We start from the raw sequence: 21,686 nt of genomic DNA on the forward strand, positions 1-21,686 counted from the left end.
TTAGCAGTGGGGAGGCTCCTGGGTTCGAATCTCAGCTCAGCCACAGTCCTCACAGGGTGATCTTGGGCCAGCCACACACACACACTCGCACAATAGCCCCACACTACCCCCCCCTTCCTGTGGTTTCCAGCAACTGGTATTTGGAAGCATTGTGGCATAGCCATCATGGCCAGTTGCCCTCAAAAGTCCTCTCTACCTCCATGAATTGGTATAATCCAATCTTCATGCAATCTTGGTTTAACTTTAGATCTTGCAAGTTTGGGGAAAGAGAAACCGGCCGGATGGAAGGCAGGGCTGCATGCCCAACTGAGGAATAGAATTTAGGGAAGGGGTGTGTTTGTTTTCTTCCACTTGCCGTCTCTTTATAATACAGTGGTACCTCGGTTTATGAACACAATTGGTTCCGGAAGTCTGTTCATAAACTGAAGCGTTCATAAACTGAAGCGAACTTTCCCATTGAAAGTAATGGAAAGTGAATTAATCCGTTCCAGACGGGTCCGCGGAGTACTTAAACTGAAGCGTTCATAAACTGAAGCGAACTTTCCCACTGAAAGTAATGGAAAGTGAATTAATCCGTTCCAGACGGTCCGCGGAGTAAGCGTTCATAAACTGAAGCAAACTTTCCCATTGAAAGTAATGGAAAGTGGATTAATCCGTTCCAGACGGGTCCATGGAGTACTTAAACTGAAGTGTTCATAAACTGAAGCATGGGTGTAATTGGTTCCGGAAGTCTGTTCATAAACTGAAGCGTTCATAAACTGAAGCAAACTTTCCCATTGAAAGTAATGGAAAATGAATTAATCCGTTCCAGATGGGTCCGCGGCGTTCATAAACCGAAAATTCATAAACCGAGGTGTTCATAAACCGAGGTTCCACTGTACAGTAATACCTCGGGTTACGAACGCGATCCGTTCCGGATCGCAGATCGTAACCCGAATAGTTCATAACCCGAACACGATGGGCACCGCCATTTTGCGCATGTGCAAAGCGCGATTTCCGCGCTTTGCGCATGCGCAGATCGCGCGATCTCGGCAAAAACACTTCCGGGTTTGCGCAGTTCGTAACCCGAACTGTTCGCAAACCGAGGTGGTCGTAACCCGAGGTACGAATGTAATGAACACAGGCCCACGATACCGGAAGCCAGTCCTTTAGCACCAAACTGCTTTTTTGTTCTGTGTCATGGGCTGCTCTCAGCAGAGCCACAAATGCATTTCATCTCTCTCTGCAAAACCAGAAATGCCCATTTAAGTTTACAGAGGCACAGAAAAGAGGAAGCTGCGAAGGAAATGGCTGTGCTTGTAGTTCAGCTCTGGGTTGAAGCAAAAGATCACCCTGTCTCAAGCAGGGGAGGCACCCTTGTCAACAAAGAATGGCGGCCAAATTAGGTTTCATTTATTGTTTGTATTTTTAAAATTATTATTTATTGCATAACATTCATAGACTTATGGATGGTTTAAAAAAGCAAACAAGCCTCAAAGGGGTTTACAAAAAATATATATGAACCAATGAAATCATTTAAATTAATTTAAATTAATTAAATGAAACCATTTAAAACTTTGGAATTCCATGCTTGTTGGAATCAGACAGGTGCCTTCACTGTACCCTTTTCGGCACTTGCTAAAAACATTTTTGTTTTGGCAAATCCTATGCCGATATGTAGAATGGTTGATCCGGTTTCGATCCAGTTTTTAGTTTATTGCTGATCTTACTTTTTTAAAAAATATTTTTAACAGTTATTTTTAACTGTTTTAACTGGTAATTTTATTCTTTTTGTAAATCACTTTGAGGTTTTTTCCCGCAAGCATGTGCATTTTATTTTAGAAAATGCTATGTAAAACTTTTTTTAAAATCCTAAACAAAAATGTTTCCAACAGGTGTACATCAGTAGGTAAGGAGTTCTGAAGGGCAGGTACCACCGCATTAAAAGATCAGATTTCTTAAAAATGGGAATGAGTGTTATGTGGGACCTGTAACAGTTCCAGTTCCAGTAAGACTATTCCCTGTTCCTTTATGGACTTCCTCTGGCTATTTTAACACCACATCCTTTTCCTGCCCACTGAGAGTCCCTATTCTCTCTCTTGCCCACCCCATCCCCCACTCCCACATTGCTGTTATTTGATGGAATTAACAGCAGCTTAAAACAGGAGGGGAAAACCCAGGCAGAAAAACTTCCACCTCTCACAGCATTAAACAATCGTGTTAAATAACCCCAGGGCTGGATGGGAAGAAACCCAATACCAGAAGGGGCTTTGGACTCCCCCATCATAAGAAGCTTTCTATGCAAAGTCCTTTACTTACTCCTCTTCTGGTATGGTTTTCTCTGCAACACCCATGACTGTTAAGCAATCCCTGCAAAAACTAAGAACTAATAATAATAATAATAATAATAGTTTATTATTTATACCCCGCCCATCTGGCTGGGTTTACCCAGCCACTCTGGGCGGCTTCCAACCGAATATTAAAAACAGTACAGCATCAAACATTAAAAACTTCCCTAAACAGGGCCGCCTTCAGTTGTCTTCTAAAAGTAAAATAGTTGCTTATTGCCTTGACATCTTCTGGGAGGGCATTCCACAGGGCTGGTGCCACTACCAAAAAGGCCCTCTGTCTGGTTTCCTGTAACCTCACTTCTCACAATGAGGGAACCACCAGAAGGCCCTCGGTGCTGGATCTCAGTGTCCGGGCTGAATGATGGGGGTGGAGACTCTCCTTCAGGTATACAGGACTGAGGCCGTTTAGGCCTTTAAAGGTCAGTACCAACACTTTGAATTGTGCTCGGAAATGTACTGGGAGCCAGTGTAGATCTCTCAGGACCGGTGTTATGTGGTCCCGGCGGCCACTCCCAGTAAACTAGGTTTGGCCCCCCGAAACAGACTTTGGACATGCCTACCCTAGAAGGATGGCCACTGGAAAGAACCCCCTCCCCACATCCCAGGATCTGCCCCTCCTCTTCCACACTGACTCTCACTATGGCCCAGACAACTGCGGCAGCAGGAGAGAAAACTCCTATCAGCTAAAATGGGGGTGCCATTGCCATGCAAGGCCGATAGCAGGCATGTTCACATCACCTGGGTTCCCCAGAGCTGCACACATAAGAAGCCAGCCCAGCTCTGGGCCAGTTTATGAGAGCATCCTTCTATCGAATCACTGATCCAGGACACCCCCCCAAAAAAAACCAGCACCATCTGCTTCTAACTAAGCCAGCGGGTTGAGGGAGTTCCTGGGAAAGTGGCAAGCCGCGTCACCACAATCCCAAGACAAATAAATAAATAAGCAAGTCCCTTTTCATCTGTGGTGGGGATGCCAGCCTGAGAGACAGAGATGCCAAGGTCTAATTGGTACCTATGACAGCTACAATGATCCCTACAGAAACCGTTTCATCTGATCTGGGAAAAAGCATTTAGCTCAAGTGGAGGGCCCATTTTTTTCCTCTGCAAAGCTGCAGTTAGCACTTTCCACCCCAAAGCCACAGGACTCCGCAGGGAAAAAGCTGAAGCTACCATCAGTGCTTGTTGGCACAAGAACATCCCTGCCACCTCCAAGCACTCATTTTGTTTTTATCAGATTATATATCTAGATAGAGAGGTTTGCTTTCTGGTTTCTATGTGCTTTTCTAGCTATTTTTGCAAGGATGATGGAACACAGATCATCACACGCAAGGGAAAAACTTCGTTCTAAGCAGGTGGGCTGGGACTATTATTCTATTCTATTCTATACTATTCTATTCATTCATTGTAAAAAGTTGGTTATTTTCTTTCTATGGGCATATAATCTAGCAAGAACAAAAAATTGCCTTTCATAAATTTCTATTTATTTATTTTCTACCGCAGTTTTTGGAACGGTCTTATCTACAAAGCAGCTTCCAGTGTTATCTAGAATTGTTTTGCAAACATTACAGTATGTTTAAAAAGTTCACCTGGATGTGGTTCCTATTACCAAAGGTAGCCAGGAGAGTTTTAATTTGCCTTTTGAAGTTGGGAGACCTCCTGCACATTGCGGCCACTGAGACATGATTCTTTTCTCAAAACGCTTCAGCAGATCCCTGTTTCAATTCCTGCTACTGCCTTGAAAACATCATCCAAGTTCCTACACTGTCCACCAAACACAAAATACAGTGTAACAAAAACATCTTGGAAGGGTAGGGCCCTGGCTCAGTGATAAGAGCAGCTGCCTGGAATGCAGAAGACGGTGTGCATGCATAGAAAGAGTAGAAGAGGAGACAACTCTGGCACATGTTGCTTCCTAGATTTTGGTCCTCCTTGCAGGGCTGATGTGTGGGAATACTTGGCCCTCCAGATGTTGCTGAACTACAACTCCCACCAGCTCCCTGCCAATGTGGCAGGGAGAAGGATGGGAGTTGTAGTTCAGCAACATCTGGAAGCTGAAAGTTTCCCCCCCACACACACACCTGTCCAGAGATTGCGGTCCAGGACAACAGCACCTTTAAAATGTCTTATTTTAACTGATGGTATATAACCCACTTTGGCAGGCTCAGTGGTCGAAAAGCAGTTTACAAGTGCTATAAAATAAATAAAACGCATATAACAACGCCATCTGCGTTTGTTCAGCTATAAACAGGCAGGTTTGGATGGGCAGCCGTGCAAATATATCAGCCCTCAGGGCTGCAGACCTTTCCCCAGAAAATCTTGAACTGGAAAACATTTCCTCTAGGCAAATCCTAAGCTTGATTTTTATCAGAACATTTTTTTTTTCAGATTGCAACTGAAAAATGTTTTGATACCCAAGACAGAATGTGCCATCTAATATTGCACCTGAAGGCTTGCTTCCATTTGTGATCACTGCTAGCAAATTTTATGAAACAGGAAAAAAGGTTCCCTTCCACATCACTGCTTGGCCCTTTCAAGGATGATGACCACTGGAAGCCGTCCAAATATTGATATATATATGACATGACCCAGAGGTTTCTAGGCTGGCTTGAGACACCAGAAGGAAATTCATGGCTGCGTTCTCCTACTGTCATCCTTGCTCATTCTACAAGTGGGAAGTCCTCTGCACGCCGCAGCCCCCCCCCCGCCCCCCGCCTCTGGCCACAGCTCACACGCCTCAGGCCTAATTAGATTCCCCTGCCATCTGTACATCCAATGTAAATCAAGGGGAATACAAGAAGGCTTCTTTTTTGGAGGAAGAAAGAGTAAGGGGGGACAGAATAGCCAAAGAGAGAAATTGGGGGAGGGGGCACCCAGAGAAGAGAGAGTGAGAATGGGGGGTGGGTGAGGGTGCAGGAGGTGGGGAAGAGGAGTCAGTTATGCATTCTGGGAAGCCCTCCGCGATTAGTCACATAGCATTAATCTGCCTCCTGCAACAATAGCTGCTGAATTTCGACCGAATCCCAGCTGTCACTCTCTGAATGAAAGAAAACAAGATTTAGAGCGTCAAGCGTCCTTACAGCTTCTGCAGAAGGGGTGGGGTGGGGGACTGTGCGGTGTGCATTCATTAGCGGCTCACAAAGGCGCCCAGCCTTTGTCCCTTAAATTGCTCATGTGCCCGATTAATTTGCTGAAGGGTTCTCTTCTCTCTCCCCCTGCCCCCCCTCTCCCGCCCATCATCCCCGGAGCAAACAGAAGACGCCAAATGTGGGGGCAAAATTAAAGAAGTGGAGCAGACAAGGGACAGAGGTGCAGGCTTTCCACCCCCCACCCTCAATTCCCAACTGCGCCGAAAAAGTCTGCCATTCAACAGTTGGGGTTAGGAATGCCTGTAGGGAAAGCTGCTTCCTTAGAGAGACAGACATACACACACCTCTTTTTTTAAAGAGTCTTCACATTTGCTTCCAACAGGTGGAGTTAAAAAGAAAAAAATAACAAGCAATCTCAACATATCCAGCTCTCAATCAGATTCCGTTCCAGGACTCTTGCAAGCAGCGGATTCCACTGAACATATCCTGAGGCTAAATGCATTTGGGGACAGGAGGGGCAGAGAGGCTGCTGCCTGTTGCTTTTAGGGTTAAGAAAAAAGGGCAGAGGCGGAGGAGATGCTGGGTCCCCACCCCCACCCCCACATTAATTGGTGGGCAACTTGTTCCCTGCAGCCATCACTGGGGGAAGCCCTCTAAAACTTTCCTCACTGTAGGGAACATGGGAGCACTGCAATAAAGCTGCTGGCATTTCCAAGTGCAGCTGGGGAAAAATCCCTGCCTGAAAACCTGGAGTGTCACTGCCAGCCAGTGCAGACAATATCCATGGCCTGACTGCATATAAGGCAGCTGCCTATTTCCATACTTAATTCACACAAACAGGAAGGCAAGTGTCCTGGAATGGGTCAAAAGGAGTCCCCGTTTAGTCCAGCATCCTGTTCTCAACAGTGCTCCAATGGCAAAAAACCTGCATGCAGTACCTGAGCTCAACAGGAACTCTCTCCTCCTGTGATTCCCAGGAACTAGTATTCAGAGGCATGGTGCTTCTGAAATCTTTCTTCAGAAGTACTTGGATGGGGGTGAGGGGGAGGCTGCTTTGCATGCAGAAGGTCCCAAGCTCAACCCCCAGCAGCATCTCCAGGCAGGGCTGAGAAAGGCAGACCCCTGAGCCCGAAACCCTGGAGAGCTGCTGCTGCCGCCACTGCAGACAACACTGATCCAGATAAAACTAATGGCCTGGCTTAGTATTTGTTTATTTTTATTTAAACGAAACACACATACTGCTTGATAATAGCAAAAAAACTCAGTGGTTTAAAAGCACAAGGCAGCTTCTTATGCTCATCATCCTTAGTCTAGACAAGGGCTGGCTATTCCCATTTGGAAGAGGCTCTGTCTCTCAACCCCAGTTATCTCTAATCCCCAGCACACAGCACAAGTACAACATACACACTCATTAGGGCCATACACAACTACAGATCAATTGACATGGATAGTTTAGGGTTGCTCAGTTAAATCGCAATCATCCCCCTCCTTCCCCTTCCACAAAGTTCAGCATGAATTAAAGGGGAGGGTCTGCATGCGTGTAGTGTGGTGTGGTGTGTGCGCCCAGGTTCAGCTCCCAAGGATCCAGACTGCAAACTCCCATCAGCACAGCATCATTTCATATCACACACACACACATATGCCTCTGTTTGCAGCATTTAAGATGAGATGCACATCCCCAAACACTTGGGGGTGGGGAGGGATGGCAGGAAAATGTTGGCTCCCAGCATCACATCTATCACATTTGGAGACTAAAAGTTGTCTCCCTCTTAATAGGCACACCGCAATGTAATATCAGGCTATCTGACGCCTTCTAGAAGCCATATTGTAATCCTGGACTTCAAGCTCAAAATGTAAGGTGTCCTATTAAAATCTGGAGCCCTTTTCTGCCTATCAGAACCAGGTTGCAGTTTTGCTTCCATCAGTCCATGTATGTTTTTTAAAAAACAAAACAGGTAGGGAATCTGCTTCAGCCCAAGGGCCAAACTGCCTTCTGGGCAACTGCCCAAGGGCCATATTGCCAGTGCGGCCAAAAGTGAGTAGAACAACCACTTTTAATTTTTACCATTGTAAGTAGGTTAAGGGTTGACTGGTGTGTGTGTGTTTTTTTACAACACTCCTCTCCATCCAGACAAGTAGAGGGTATCCTCAGAGTTCAATGACATATTCCAAGCCACCCAAAAAAAATTGGGATGCAAAGCAGTGCGTGTGTTGCCTGGGGAGAGTTCCAGAGAGGGCTTGAGGGCCACATCTGGCCCCCAGGTCTGAGGATGTAAAGCAGAAGACACACCGCCACTGCGTATAATTTGGCACTTACCGGCAAACCCCTGTTCCATTGGGGTAGGTTTCACACCTTCCTCCATTCAAGCAGGACTCAGAAGTCTGGGAACACTGGAAGCCTGCAATGAGACCGCAGAGTGTTACTCTCCAATGGCTTGGAAATAATGTTTTCCTTTTCTTTTTTAAACACATTTATTTGATATTAAAACAACTCATAACAATACATTCCTCACAAAACCAAGAGTTACACTACAGCTTTGTCCACTGCCATAATACCACAGAACAATCACTCCTTGCAAATAATAAACTAGGGTGGAGATAAGCGGCAGGCAGTTTGTGGTGACCTACTCCATAAACAATAGATTGTACTCACTTAGCATTTTAGCTTGGTTTTATAAAAAAAAACTGAATGCTGCCACAGTCAAAGAAATCTAATCATTATCAGGCCTTTTTCCTCTCAGCATTAACAACCCCACAAGGTAAAGGAATCCTGTCCCCATTTCACAGATGGGGATCTGAGGTTGAAGCAAGGCCCAGACTCAGGCTGTTGGCTGACTTAAGAATGAAGGTGGTCTGAAGTTTCCCAGGTTTCAAGATTCAAGTCCTATGATCTAAGTCTAAGCCCTCTCCTACATTGCCTTTTCAACCAAATTCCCTAATAAACACAGAATAAGCAAAACGGAAACAAGTTCAGATATAGCAGCAATTGTTTGCAATTCAGTTTAGGAACTGAAAACAACCCGAAGATTTGCAAAGAGGGGCCCTCCCATTTTTCTAGTTCTACACAATTCACTTTCCCCCGCTGCAGACATGCAACATGTAGCAACTCAGCATCAGTTAGACAAAAGAAAAGAAGAGAAGAGAAGAAAAAAGAGGCCTCTTTCCACCAAAGGTCTCTTTCTGAACACTTTCTGTCCTTCAAGTTCAGCACCACCAGGACTAAGACCACAGGTGGAATGAAAGTGTGGAAAGACATTCTCGCTTGCATGTGGTCCCAAACACAGCCAAAGACACCTCTGCCACCTTGGAACAGGCTAGGGATCCAGGTTTGAATGTGTTAATTGAAAGCCAGTGTTAAAGTGCAGTTAAAATAAAATATGCAGTTAAAACAAATGATGCAATGAAGCCCATGCTTCTTATCTGTGCATAATTTAGCTTGGAACCAGAGTCCCAGTTCCCCAAGAACCTAAAAGAGGATGGAGGGGTGAGCAAAGATAGTGGGAAGAGGAGGGAGCTTGTCAGGGACAGGAATCTCTGCAGCATGGCAAGTTCCAGCTCTAACCCCACAATTTTGAGCCACATCAGATCTCCTTCTTGATTCTCTCTGCAGAGTTCCAGACTTCCCTCCACAACCATGAGGGCTAGGGAGGGTTTTTTTGTTTTAATGTTTTGAAAAGGAAGAAAAATCAGGATGACAAATTCTATGCTTAACTCAATTCAGGGAAAATGTGCACAGCCCTACAGATAAGATCCACAAACCGGAACATGTTGTGGTTTGCCAGCAATAACGCATTGGAACAAGGCGCATCCTGGCTGAGCAGAATTCTGGTTAGCCAACGGAGAGACCTCAGGGCCAGTTTTGTGGAAAAGCAAATGCTGCAAGTCTGAGTTCTCAAACCAAATCCAAAGAACAACCATATTGTGTTCTTGGCTGTTGGATGAGCCACATTTTTAAAATGGGCAAGAGGGTGGGTATGGAGCTGTCAGTCCCAAAATCTGCCCTACTTCCCTGCAAATAGGAAGTTCATGTCTGACCAGCAATGGTTTCAAAGCACATAAGTGTGGGTTGTTTTAATAGAAAAAGGTTCACGCCACCCTGCTGGAGCCCCATAATGATGTCAGCTGTGCTTACTCAGAAGATCCAAGCTCAGCATCAGACCCTCAAATGTCAGGACTTGACCACAGGGTACCTGTGCTCCAACTTGTACTGTTCAGTCTTAAGCCAAATGTTCTTTGCGAAAAGGAAAAGAGCAAGAAAGCTCTTCTCCAATGGGGTTCTAAGGCAGCAAATGAGACAAGGCTGAATTAGTGGCTAAGGTGCAAGAGAAGCCAGCCAGCATCGTTCAGTAAGCCAAGGACAGGGAGTTTTATATCAGCTCCCAAGGGCCACAATTTTTCATTGCCAACCTTCTGGGGGGGGGCACATATCAGAGGAGGTCAGGGGAAAAAGTGGGAAGAACAAATGGATGCAGCTGTTACATCTGAACAGTACACTCTATTGTAGCCATGCAAAAGTCAGAAGTTTGAACACACACCACACACCTCTCTCTCCATCCACACAAGCAAGCAGCACCATCATGGCTTAAGGACACCAGAGCTAGCCAGGCAAGAGCACTTAAGGAGAGTGCAGTGCAGAGGGAGCTTTAATGCAGCCTGGTGAATGTGGGTGGTCCAGAAAAGAGAGTCCTGAGGGCCACATCTGGTCCTTAGGCCTGAGATTCCCCACTTGTGTCGTAGCTCACTGAAGCAAAGAGCTGCCTGCTTCACTTCGTTGTATAACAGGCATGTCCAACAGGTAGATCGTGATCTACCGGTAGATCACTGGACGTCTGTGGTAGATCGCTGATAGATCATTGGCTACCCTCAAAGAAGCTGAACAACTGTGGCTGCCCTAAAAAAAGCTCAACATTTTACCTCCTCCCTGAAAAAACTCAACAACCCATGGGAAAAAACCCATGGACCTTCCTCCTTCCTAAAAAAAAGCTAAACAACTTTGACCTGAACCCCAAAAAGGGGGTAGATCACTGCCAGTTTTTAACTCTGTGAGTAGATCACAGTCCCTTGGGAGTTGGCCACCCCTGTTGTATAACAATGGCAACAGTAGTGGAATTTAAATGCTCATTCACTGGATTGCCTGGAAGGCATGGAAGTACTTGCTCATCAGAAAAGAATTGTTGATTTCTTCTCTTTAGGTCCCTGATAGGTCACATGAGACATGTGTGTATGGGCAGGGCTGCTATTGCTGACTTACCTGCATGGCTGAATCTTGGGATCCTGGGTTCAAAGCTACACTTAGCCAGGAGAACCTCAGACAAGCAAATCAGAACCAAGCACAACCCTATTATTGCCCTGCTCTTTAGAGGCTGCCACTTATACCTTAAGTTAAAGCTGTTTTTGAGACAAAAGATGAAGTAAGTCTAGATTGTGAACCAGCTGTTTGGCCTACTGAGGTAGTAAAGACTGTTTTGTTTTATTGTTACAGGTAGGTAGCCGTGTTGGTCTGGTTACAGGTAGGTAGCCGTGTTGGTCTGTATCTGAAGAAGTGTGCATGCACACGAAAGCTCATACCAAAATAAAAACTTAGTTGGTCTTTAAGGTGCTACTGAAGGAATTTTTTTATTTTGTTTTATTGTTGTTGTTTATTATTGATTGCATGTAGAGCCACTCTGAGTCTTCTTGGTTGCAAGTGCTCTAAAACCAGCAAACAAGGACCTTCACTAAATAAATAAACAAAATACCCCTGGCTTTTGGTTTAGCTTTCAACAAGGTGGGTTCAACTCAGCACCTCATCATTAGCTCCCTCTCTGTAAAAATAAAAAGGGTATGGTGCTCCCATCACATTCACTGTGAGCATAAGCAAGAAACTGAAACATTGGTCTCTGTCCCAAAGAGGCTGGGGCAGTGACTATTCCCCCAAATCAGCAAAGTATTGGTATTTCACTTATGTTTTTAAGCTACTGCTTCAAAAACATTCAGGCGGGAGATCATCCTTGCAGGCGGGGCATGGCTGCATCCTAGAAAGCCCACCGCTCAGGACGGAGGAAGCCAAAAACCTGTCTTTCATTCACAGCTTTGGGAATTCAGGCTCTTTTCTTTCCAGAGGGCAGACACAGACACACACCCCGCCACCATCCTGCTCACAGAACACACACATACAAACACACTCTCTCTTACAAAGCTATTTTTGAATTGTCTGGCTGCTCAGATATTCATGATTTGATTTTTTTTAAAGCGCAGTGTGTCTGCAAAAGGAGCCCAACAGAGACCGGGATAAGAGAGAGTTGTAAAGCAGGCGGGCCCGAGTTCGTGGGAAAAAGCAACAGCTGCAGAGCAGAGCTCTCGGCCTTCCCCAAACAAAGCGGGAAAGGAGGGGGTGAAATCAGAGCTGCCCATTGTCAAAAGCCAAGGATACCTCTTGTATTTACTACAAGCTGATGGGGTTTGGCTCAGTCTCCTTGATACCCAACACCTACATGCTCCTGATTGAGACAGGAGAGAGCACTCTTCAAGACACATGCACACACAGACATACCACACACACACACACAACACAGCAACCTCAACCAGGCACTCTAGTTACCAATAGCTCAGAAGGAAAGTGGAGGATGGGCCTGTGTGTAGCTGGAACTGCCGCTGGGGGGAGAAAACACAGAGCGAAACTAGACACTGACCCCAAAAGGTATGCAAAAAAAAAAAAAAACCAGAGCTGTTTCTCCTCCATTTCCCGGAAGGCAAGATGCAAAATTATTATTTGACATGATGACTAAGGTGACTTGCAGACTTCCGCTGTGCACAGGAACACGAGAAAAGGGTGGCCTCAGGCAGCCCAGATCCTTAGAAGGCCCTTCCAAAGGGGCGGTTCATATGTGCACACACAACCAATTGATGACTTGCACCAAATAAATGTGTGAATACTGTGACTGAAAGAAGACCTGCTCCAAAGCAAGGGGAGTGGAGAGCGGCAGGGGGGGGGGGAGAATCACTTCACTTTCACTAACATGGGTCAATCCATGCCAACTATCACCAGAAGTTTATTCCAAAAAACATTTACTGAATTGCCTGACCATTTCAAATTATTAGCTAATTACTGTATGTCACTGCTAGAAAGGCTCCTTCTGGCAACAGAGAGAGAGAGAGACCTGTGACACTGATGGGAGACTTGAGTGACAGGGCTAGGAGAGTCACTAGGTCAACCCCCTTCAACCTTGGGATTTTCATGTGTTGTTGGGCTACAACTCCCATCATCCTGTAAATCAGTGGTAGAACAACTGCTTTGCATGCAGAAGATTCCTGGTTCAATCCCTGGACTTTCCAGGTAGGGCTAGGAGAGATTCCTGACAGCTTCCTATGGTTCTCGTAATTGGGCTAAGCCTCCTGGGGATGTTGGCACTTTGCAGTCCTGGAAGTACAAAGTTGAAGAATTCTGCACTAAGGGATTCAAATCAGGATCTGAGCCCTAGTCTCCTCCCAGCTCAGATCCAGAGAGAGCTATGCTTGAGAAATGCAGTTAGACTATCACTATGTCTGTGTACATCTATGTGTCCTGATAGTTTCAGGATCCCACCCACCAAACCCCAGGGCAGATCTCTGTCTCCCCCTCCCCCCAGCTCCATTTCAAGGTGCTTGCAAAAGCAAGGATGCCTTCTCCTCCAAACCCACAGCATGTGCCAGAGAAACCTGAAACTCAATCTTTAATTTAGTTTGTTTTGTTTTGTTTTTGTTCAGAGGCTCAACGAACACACCTCTGCAAGCGCCCTGAATTGTACCCTCAGCACACACAGCATCACAGCGGCAACAATCACAAACCGTTCCCTGGCAGCGAAGCATATGAATCAAGGTGAGAAAAACTGCCCAGCGAGCACCCCAGCATTTAGCCACTGTACACTTTGATTTGAAATGGAAACGACTTCATTCAATGAATCAGGCAGCTGGTGAGAAGTTCCATTCACCCAACACACAGAGCCTTTTTTCTTTGTCTCCACTACTCCAGTTAAAATTCTGTCTCCAAAACAGATTGCCCTGAGGCACTTCAGAGAAAAGTGAGAACAGTCTGCTCTGTGCAAAACTTTTTTTTGCCCCATCTCCACTAACCAGGTTTTTCATTCCATTGTCCCCCTTCCCACCAAGGATTCACAAGAGTTCTGCAGAACAAGAGCACACAAAACAGCTTGTGACATCCAACCCCCAGAAAGTAACACAGCAAAAAATAAAAAGGAAGGGGGAGGTGAAAAAGAGGCAAGGGCGCGAATACAGGAAATATTACGCATATCCACAAAGTAGAAACACCCCCCTCAACCGCAGAAAAAGCACCCTAACCTGTGACAGAGTCCTAAATTTCCCAATTAAATCTGAAACCACCATGCAGACAATAGTCTGGCCTTTCACAGCTTCCTACCAAACAGTAGGTAGTCTTTTCACACATTATAATGCAGCAAACCCTGGTTTTGGGTGGTTGGGTGCTTGCAAAAGAAGCTCCCTCTCCAAGATGGGAGGGGTAAACTGTGGTTGTGCTCCCAGGAGGCCCAGGAAGAGACAGAGGACCAGATATCCAGTGATTTGGGGTCATCTCCAATGCCAGCCTTGCTCAGAGCAGACTCACTGAAATTAATGGGCATGGTTATGTTTCAGTGAGTGTAGAATCAGAACGGTATAGCTGGGAGGGAACCCCAAGGGTCATCTAGTCCAACCCCCTGCACTCAAAGTCTACTCTGAGAAGAGCTTTGTTAGAGACAAGTCTTCTCCCGCCTCTCTCCCCATACACATTTTGTCTGGACTGTGTGGTGCACGGCTACGCATTCGCTCAAACACGGTGCTGGGATAGCCCCACTCCCACTTCCTAGAAAGAGGGGGCAGCCGAAAAGTTTTGCAAAGCAGCTGGAGAGGGGATTCCTCACACACACGCGCGCGCGCGCTCCTATTCTTGAAAGACTGCCGTTCCCAATAAAATACCAGGCTCATGCTGCATTTGCCCGGGGAAACCAACATCCCTGCAAACTTTTTCGGAGCTGCTTCGCTTATTCTCGCAAAAGCAAAAAAAGCCCCAAGCAGCCTAGCCGTTCGGTTTGGTTTCACTTTTGTTGCAAACTCCAAAGCGCCCTTTGCATCAAATAAATATGTAAAGAGGGTAAGAAAAGAAAATCCTGCCCTCTTTCCTTTTAAGGTGAGCTGCAGGTCACCGACGCTGCCTGTACTAGCTGCAAGGCAACTTGGAAAGCTCGCGTGGAGGGCAGGAAGGCATCTTCAGGGTAGACTGCGCTTGCACGGGGAGGCTTCCCATCTAAGCTGCTCTGAGCCGACACAACGGCTGGGCTCGTTGTTTTGTTTTAATCGCCCTAAACGTCAGCACCACCACGCCGCGGGCAAGGGAGACGCCTGCAAACACAATCGTAGAGTCGTAGAGTCGGAGGGGACCAGGGGTCATCTAGTCCAACCCCCTGCAATGCAGAGCGTAGGAGGACCCTACCAGGTACCGGTAGACTTGCCCCGGGGTTCCACTTTAAGCTCTCCAGTTCAGCCCCCACCCTCCATTCCATCACTCGCCATGAAATCCTGAAAGTGAAAAAAGCGGCCCAGGAAGCTCATCCCCCACCGGATCAGGCCCAAGTCGGTCCCGAGAACCCCACCAGAGGATGTCCAGGCCGGGGAGCGCAACAGGTGGCCGAAGTAGCGTCGCCGTCTCCAGCGCACCTACCTTGAGCGAAGGCGGGCAGCAGTGCCAGCAGCAGGAGGCAGCAGCAGCCGCGGGGGCTCCGCACCCCAAGGGGCCGCATCCCGCCGCTCCCCAGCCGAGCGCGGCTCGCCGGGTTAGAAGAAGAAGCAGAAGGTCAGCCTCCCAAAGTTGGCAGCGGTGGCAGCGTCCTCTCCGCCCTGCCCACCGAGGCTCTGGCTCGGCACACGCGGCCGCCCCTTCGGTCCGCTCTCGGGCGCCGCCGCGCTGCAACAGCCCGTCGAAAGGAAGCGCCGGGACACTTATTAACTCTCTCTCCGCTCTAGCTCCCCTCAGAGCGCGCTGGTCCCCTCGTCCCGCCGGAGGATCTCTCCGCGCCGGGCCAGGTGCGAAGTTTCCCAGTGGGGCGCAGAGAAGGAACCCCCGTCGCCCGATTCCCAGTCCCCCTCCTCGCCCTGGCGCGCGGCGGGCTCTCCTTCGTGACGGCCCTTTTCTCTCGCGCGCTTCACAGAGAAACAGGAACTTTCTCCTCCTCCGCCGCCGCCGCCTCCTCCTCGCTGACAAGTTTGGGGAGTATGTGTGGGAGGGCGCGAGCGAGCGCCCGGCCACAGCCTCTCGCAGGGCGGGACCAGCCGGTCGCGGGGCGGGGTCGCCTCGGGGGTTGATTAGTACAGTATATGAGGGGAGACCCTCCCCTCCCTCCCTTCAAAGGGGGCTTCAGCCTTCCTACAGGTAGGCGAGGGGGAGGCGCTCGAGCGCATGTAAAGTTTGGCGCCAGCTCCGACCCGGCCCTGCCACCCAGAGGGGAAGCTACACCGATCCGCTCGCTCGCTTGCCTGCCTGCCTCAGCGCCGGGGAGAGACGGCGAGGGCTCCCCTCAGGAGTGGAGAGGACTTAGTTATTTATCATTTGTTTTTATTTTATTATTATTATTACTACATTTCTGCCCCCCCTTTTCTACAAGGAGCTATGCCCACTCTCCATTTGGCACTCACAACTGCCCTACAAGGTAGGCTAGGCTAAGAGTGTTATGTTACCGTTTGTTTATATGCCATTTCAACCAAAAAAAAGCCCCCAAGGAGGCTCACAAGAATGAACAGATACATACAAATACCATAGTGCAAATATGAAATAATGCACAAGTGGTACAAATTCAAAACACATGAATGTTTCTGCCAAAAAAAAGACAAACATCACCCACTGAACTTTATGGATAAACCTGGGTCTCCCAAGTTCTAGTCTGACACTCAATACACCACACTGACTCTTCCATACATGATCTTCTTTTATCTTCCTAACAGCCCTGCCAAGTAGGTTAGGGCTAAAGACAGGGACTGGCCTAGAGTCACCCAGTGAGCTTCAGGGCTGAGCGGGGATTTGAACCTGAGTCTCCCAAGGTCCTAGTCTGATACCCTAACCACTACACCACCACTGGCTCCACTTCGGCCAGATCTAAGCAGGGCTCTCCATATGGATGTCTACTTTAGGAGCAGAACCTCAATGCCCAAGGGCAGTCTACCTTTGAACACCAGATGGTGAGGGACACATCCAACTGGGGCGTTGCTCTTGCACTTGGGCTTCCGACTGGGGCACCCAGTTGCCCACTGCAAGAGCAAAATAGGTTGGCCTATGATGGGGCCCCTTTGGCCTGACCCAGGTGTAGCCAGGCTCCTCTTAGGCTCTACAGGTCAGCGGAAGCAGCAGCAGAGCGAACTGCCTGCTTGGCCATTGGCACTCTGCCTGGGAAGGAAGCATGTGGAAGCAGGGGAGGGCAGTGAAGAAGGTGATTCATGGGGCAGCCCATGGGGTGGTGCCTTGCCAAGGGCCCTCTGAAACCTGGAGCTGGCCCCCAAGCATATTGGTCCAGCAAAGGAGCCTGCCCCCTAACCCTGCCACACACACACAAAAGCCTTTTAAAAATGCATCTATACAGTATTCATAAAGATAACAGACATGTCACTTCTCTGAAAATGCAAGTCCAGAAATGGAAACAAGCAAACAGTAATTACACAGTTTACCGAAAACACATCAGGTTATGAGTAAACTTTAATGAACAATGACTAATACCGTATTGCATTATATCAATATCTCTGACTAAATGAAAAAAGAAATAAAAAAGAAACCCACAATACTTAACATGTTTAATGTAGTTAATAGGGGAAGGGCAATGAGTGGGTCCTTTTATCCTGGCAAGAAGGATCATCAAGGGGAAAAGGCTGAAGAGTTGCTTATTTATTACAGTATTTTATTTATTACATTTATATACCACCTCCAAGGAGGTCAAGTTCATGGTTCTTCTCCCCCTCCTCACTTAATCTCAACAACAACAACCCTGTGAGGCAAGGGAAGCCAAGAGGCAGCAACTGTTTCCCCAGATTCATGGGCTGAGTGGGCTGAGAGGTTCATTGAGCTTCATGGCTGAGTGGGGATTCAAATCCTGGTCTCTCTTAAACTGCAGTTTGACACACAAATCACTACACCACACTGGCTTAAGAGAGGTCCCAAAGCTGGGCAAGGAGAAAGGAAATAAGGGATATTTTGGAGAACACCGGTATCATAAAGAAACAGTTGCTGGCCTATCAAAATGCAGGATGGGCTTGTGGCGTTAGGTACAGGGCAATAGCTCAGTTCAGTGGCAGAACATCTGCTTTGCATGCAGAAGGTCCCAAGTTCAGTCCCCAAATCGCAAGCAGCGCTGGGAATGCCTCCAGTCTAAAACTGGGGTTACAAATTGACACCCCAAAATCCAACTTTGTCTGATCCCCTCTAAACTGATGCCAAAGTTTTGTGCTGTTTTGAGTAACTGATACTCAACCAAGGGCCATAGGTACCCCCCACAACCTAACATTGTCAGATTCACTCTAAACCAGGCCAAACTTTTACAAGACTGTACTGTAGTTTCAAATCCTTCTGTACTGCAAACCCCACTCCCAAAATGAGGAATTGATACTAAAAACTGGGTTCCTAGTTAATGACACTAGTTAACTGTACTCAAAATCCCACTTCAAAAACACCATTGTCTTACTTACTCCACCCCAATGTAAAAGTTATGCTCATCTGTTCTTGAGGTTTCTTACTTTAAGATATGTAACTGAATGGAGAAGAAGTTGAGCAAATATCCAAACCTGCATACATGGGTTGAATAACAAGGAGTATACACAAATATCCATATACACAAATATCAATTTACACAAAGACACTGGGAAATTATTGACAAAGACAGTTAAAGTTGGCATCACCAGGCCCAGCAAGAATTCCAGAGGCATAATGCATGAGAAGTTAAAGAAAGCAGAATAGGCAGGGAAATGTGTAAGATTTATTACTCAGTTTGGAGGGGCAGCACAAAATGTGGGATTTGCAACACAAAACAGCACAAAACCATTGCAAAGGTTTGGTACCAGTTTGCGGTGAATGGGACAATGCTGGGTTTTGGAATAATACCTACCGGTATGGCCCCCATTTTGAGTATCATTTACTCAGTTTGGGGCGCCTCAGCAGCACAAAATGTGGGGTTCATGGCACAAAACAAGCACAAAACTTTGACATAACTTTGGAGAGGATCCAAAATTTTGGGTGAAGCTGCTGAGCTAGCTGACATAATGGTTTGACTCACTGGGCCTAATGCAGAAGGTCCCCGGTTCAAGCCCCAATGGTATCTTCCAGGCAGGGTCGGGAGTGTCCCCTACCCTGGAGAGCTGCTGCTAGTTGGTGTAGACACCTCTGAGCTAGTTGGTACAAGGAATGGGCTAGGACTAGGTATAAGGCAACTTCCTGTAGTTCCAAAATTGCTGGAGTACCACTGTCCCACAGCAGTTGTTCTTAAAGCCAGAGACATGTTTCTAGAGGAATGCTCTGAAGGACAGCAGTTGTTGTGGCCTGTGAACTGGTCTCCCATCCCCCTTCATCACATTAGCAAAATATTTCTGCTGGATATAGTGGGGCATTCTTTTATTTCCAAGGGAAAGGCAGAGGGAACATCATGCCCCCCCCCTTGTCCTTCTTCCTTCCCTCTGCCAAAGACTCTTTTATCCCCTTCTTCTTCCCGGTAGCAATTCCAAGAAGGAGAAGGGAAGCTAATCTTGGCATGTGGGTAGTTGAATACAGTATCATGGTTGCAGCCAGGAATGGGCACCTTATTTCTTGCACACACACCCATCCCCCCAACAGCAATATCCGTTAGGCATGCAGCACCAGCAACAGCTGAGTAGAGACTGCAGTTCTCATTTGAGGCCCACAGAAGCCTCTCCGTCCCAAGGAAAAGACTGGCTGCTTCTGATACCTTTCCTGCTTTAGAAAGTTCTAAAGTTGAGTGGGATCCCATCTAGAAAGAAGAGGGTGCTTTTTAAACTGTTCGCTGTGTTCAGCGCAAGAAGAATTGGCAGGTCTCTGGTGCTTGGAGGAGATGGCAAAGTGCAAACAGGTGGTGGAGAAATAGTGGAACCATCCACTCCTGTTTCATTTTGCTCCTTTCCCTCTGGAATGACGATCAACCTAGGAAAAGTAGAGCAAATGATTCAAGGACAGAATTGGGGCATATGATAAGTGAGGTGACGGGGTTAGAGAACACTGAGCTACATCAGGTGAGAGTCGGGGACCTTAATGCTTCACAGCTTAAAGTATTCAGTGGCTCCATTGAGTCTTTGGCAGCAGATGCAGCACTTTGGAGGGCATCGAATAATGCTGAATGTTGGAAGACTCTGGGCAGATAAAAGGAAGGACTTCTTAATGCGACACAGAGTTAGACTGTAGCACTCTCTTTCTACACTCAATATGCCAGCAAGTTTGGAAAACTCAGCAATGGCCAGAGGATTGGAGAAGATCAGTCTACATCCCAATCCCAAAGAAGGGCAGTGCCAAAGAATGCTCCAACTACTGCACAATTGCGCTCATTTCACATGCTAGCAAGGTTATGCTTAAAATTCTACAAGCCAGGCTTAAGCAGTATGTGGACCGAGAACTCCCAGAAGTGCAAGCTGGATTTATTTCGAAGGGGCAGAGGAACCAGAGACCAAATTGCAAACATGCGCTGGATTATGGAGAAAGCTAGAGAGTTCCAGAATAACATCTACTTCTGCTTCATTGACTACACAAAAGCATTTGACTGTGTCGACCACAGTAAACTATGGCAAGCTCTTAAAGAAATGGGAGTGCCTGATCACCTCATTTGTCTCCTGAGAAATCTCTATGTGGGACAAGAAGCTACAGTTAGAACTGGATATGGAATAACTGATTGGTTCGAAATTGGGAAAGGAGTATGACAAGGCTGTATATTGTCTCCCTGCTTATTTAACTTATATGCAGAGTTCATCATGCGAAAGGCTGGACTGGATGAAACCCAAGCCAGAATTAAGATTGCCGGAAGAAATATCAACAACCTCAGATATGCTGATGACACAACCTTGATGGCAGAAAGTGAACAGGAATTAAAGAACCTTTTAATGAGGGTGAAAGAGGAGAGCGCAAAATAGGGTCTGAAACTCAACATCAAAAAATGAATATCATGGCCACTGGTCCCATCACCTCCTGGCAAATAGAAGGGGAAGAAATGGAGGCACTGAGAGATTTTACTTTCTTGGGTTCCATGATCACTGCAGATGGTGACAGCAGTCACGAAATCAAAAGGCACCTGCTTCTTGGGAGAAAAGCAATGACAAATATAGACAGCATCTTAAAAAGCAGAGACATCACCTTGCCGACAAAGTTCTGTATAGTTAAAGCTATGGTTTTCCCAGTAGTGATGTATGGAAGTGAGAGCTGGACCATAAAGAAGGTTGATCGCCGAAGAATTGATGCCTTTGAATTATGGTGCTGGAGGAGACTCTTGAGAGTTCCATGGACTGCAAGAAGATCAAACCTATCAATTCTGAAGGAAATCAGCCCTGAGTGCTCACTGGAAGGACAGATCCTGAAGCTGAGGCTAAAATTCTTTGGCCACCTCATGAGAAGAGAAGACTCTCTGGAAAAGACCCTGATGTTGGGAAAGGTGGAGGGCACAAGGAGAAGGGGACGACAGAGGACGAGATGGTTGGACAGTGTTCTTGAAGCTACCAACATGAGTCTGACCAAACTGCGGGAGGCAGTGGAAGACAGGAGTGCCTGGCGTGCTCTGGTCCATGGGGTCACGAAGAGCTGGACACGACTAAACAACTAAATAACAACAACTCTCTTTCACAGAAGGCAGTAATGGCCATCAACTTGGATGGTTTTAAAAGAGGATTAAACCAATTCATGGAGAAGGTTCTCAATTGCTACTAGCCTCTATGGCTATTTTCTGGCTCCACAGTTGGAGGCAGAAATGCTTTGAATACCAGTTGCTAGGAATCAGGTCCTGCTTGTGGGCTTCCAATTGGGGCACCTGGCTGGGCGCTATAGGGACAGGATGTTGTATTTGATGGGCCATTGTATCCCAGAAACAAGCTCCAATGCAAGTAATTATTGGAGCAGGATTAGGGTTAGCCCCATAAGCTTTAAATCAATGGGGGGGGGGCTTACATCCTATCGTTGTTTCACCACATTAGGTATACAGTATTTACTGGCACTTACAGGCACTCCTGACCATGCACTATTAAGCATCCTTGGCCTCTGTATTTTAAATATCCCTTT

General features: G+C 46.9%; 1 protein-coding gene across 1 annotated transcript in view; it reads right to left on the reverse strand.

The window, feature by feature from the left end:
* Nucleotides 1-15,616, reverse strand: part of NOTCH1 (notch receptor 1) — an 89,187-nt gene extending 73,571 nt beyond the window's left edge. Inside the window, exons 1-2 of the mRNA XM_088664726.1 lie at nucleotides 15,108-15,616; nucleotides 7,734-7,815 (exon numbers count right to left, since the gene is read on the reverse strand). Of these exons, the coding sequence (XP_088520852.1) occupies nucleotides 7,734-7,815; nucleotides 15,108-15,186 (161 nt within the window). The 5' untranslated portion in view covers nucleotides 15,187-15,616. The remainder of the gene's footprint in view (nucleotides 1-7,733; nucleotides 7,816-15,107) is intronic.
* Between the last annotated feature and the right edge of the window lie 6,070 nt (nucleotides 15,617-21,686).

This window comes from Zootoca vivipara, chromosome Z2, assembly GCF_965207765.1.
Source record: "Zootoca vivipara chromosome Z2, rZooViv2.hap1.1, whole genome shotgun sequence".
Lineage (NCBI taxonomy): Eukaryota > Metazoa > Chordata > Lepidosauria > Squamata > Lacertidae > Zootoca > Zootoca vivipara.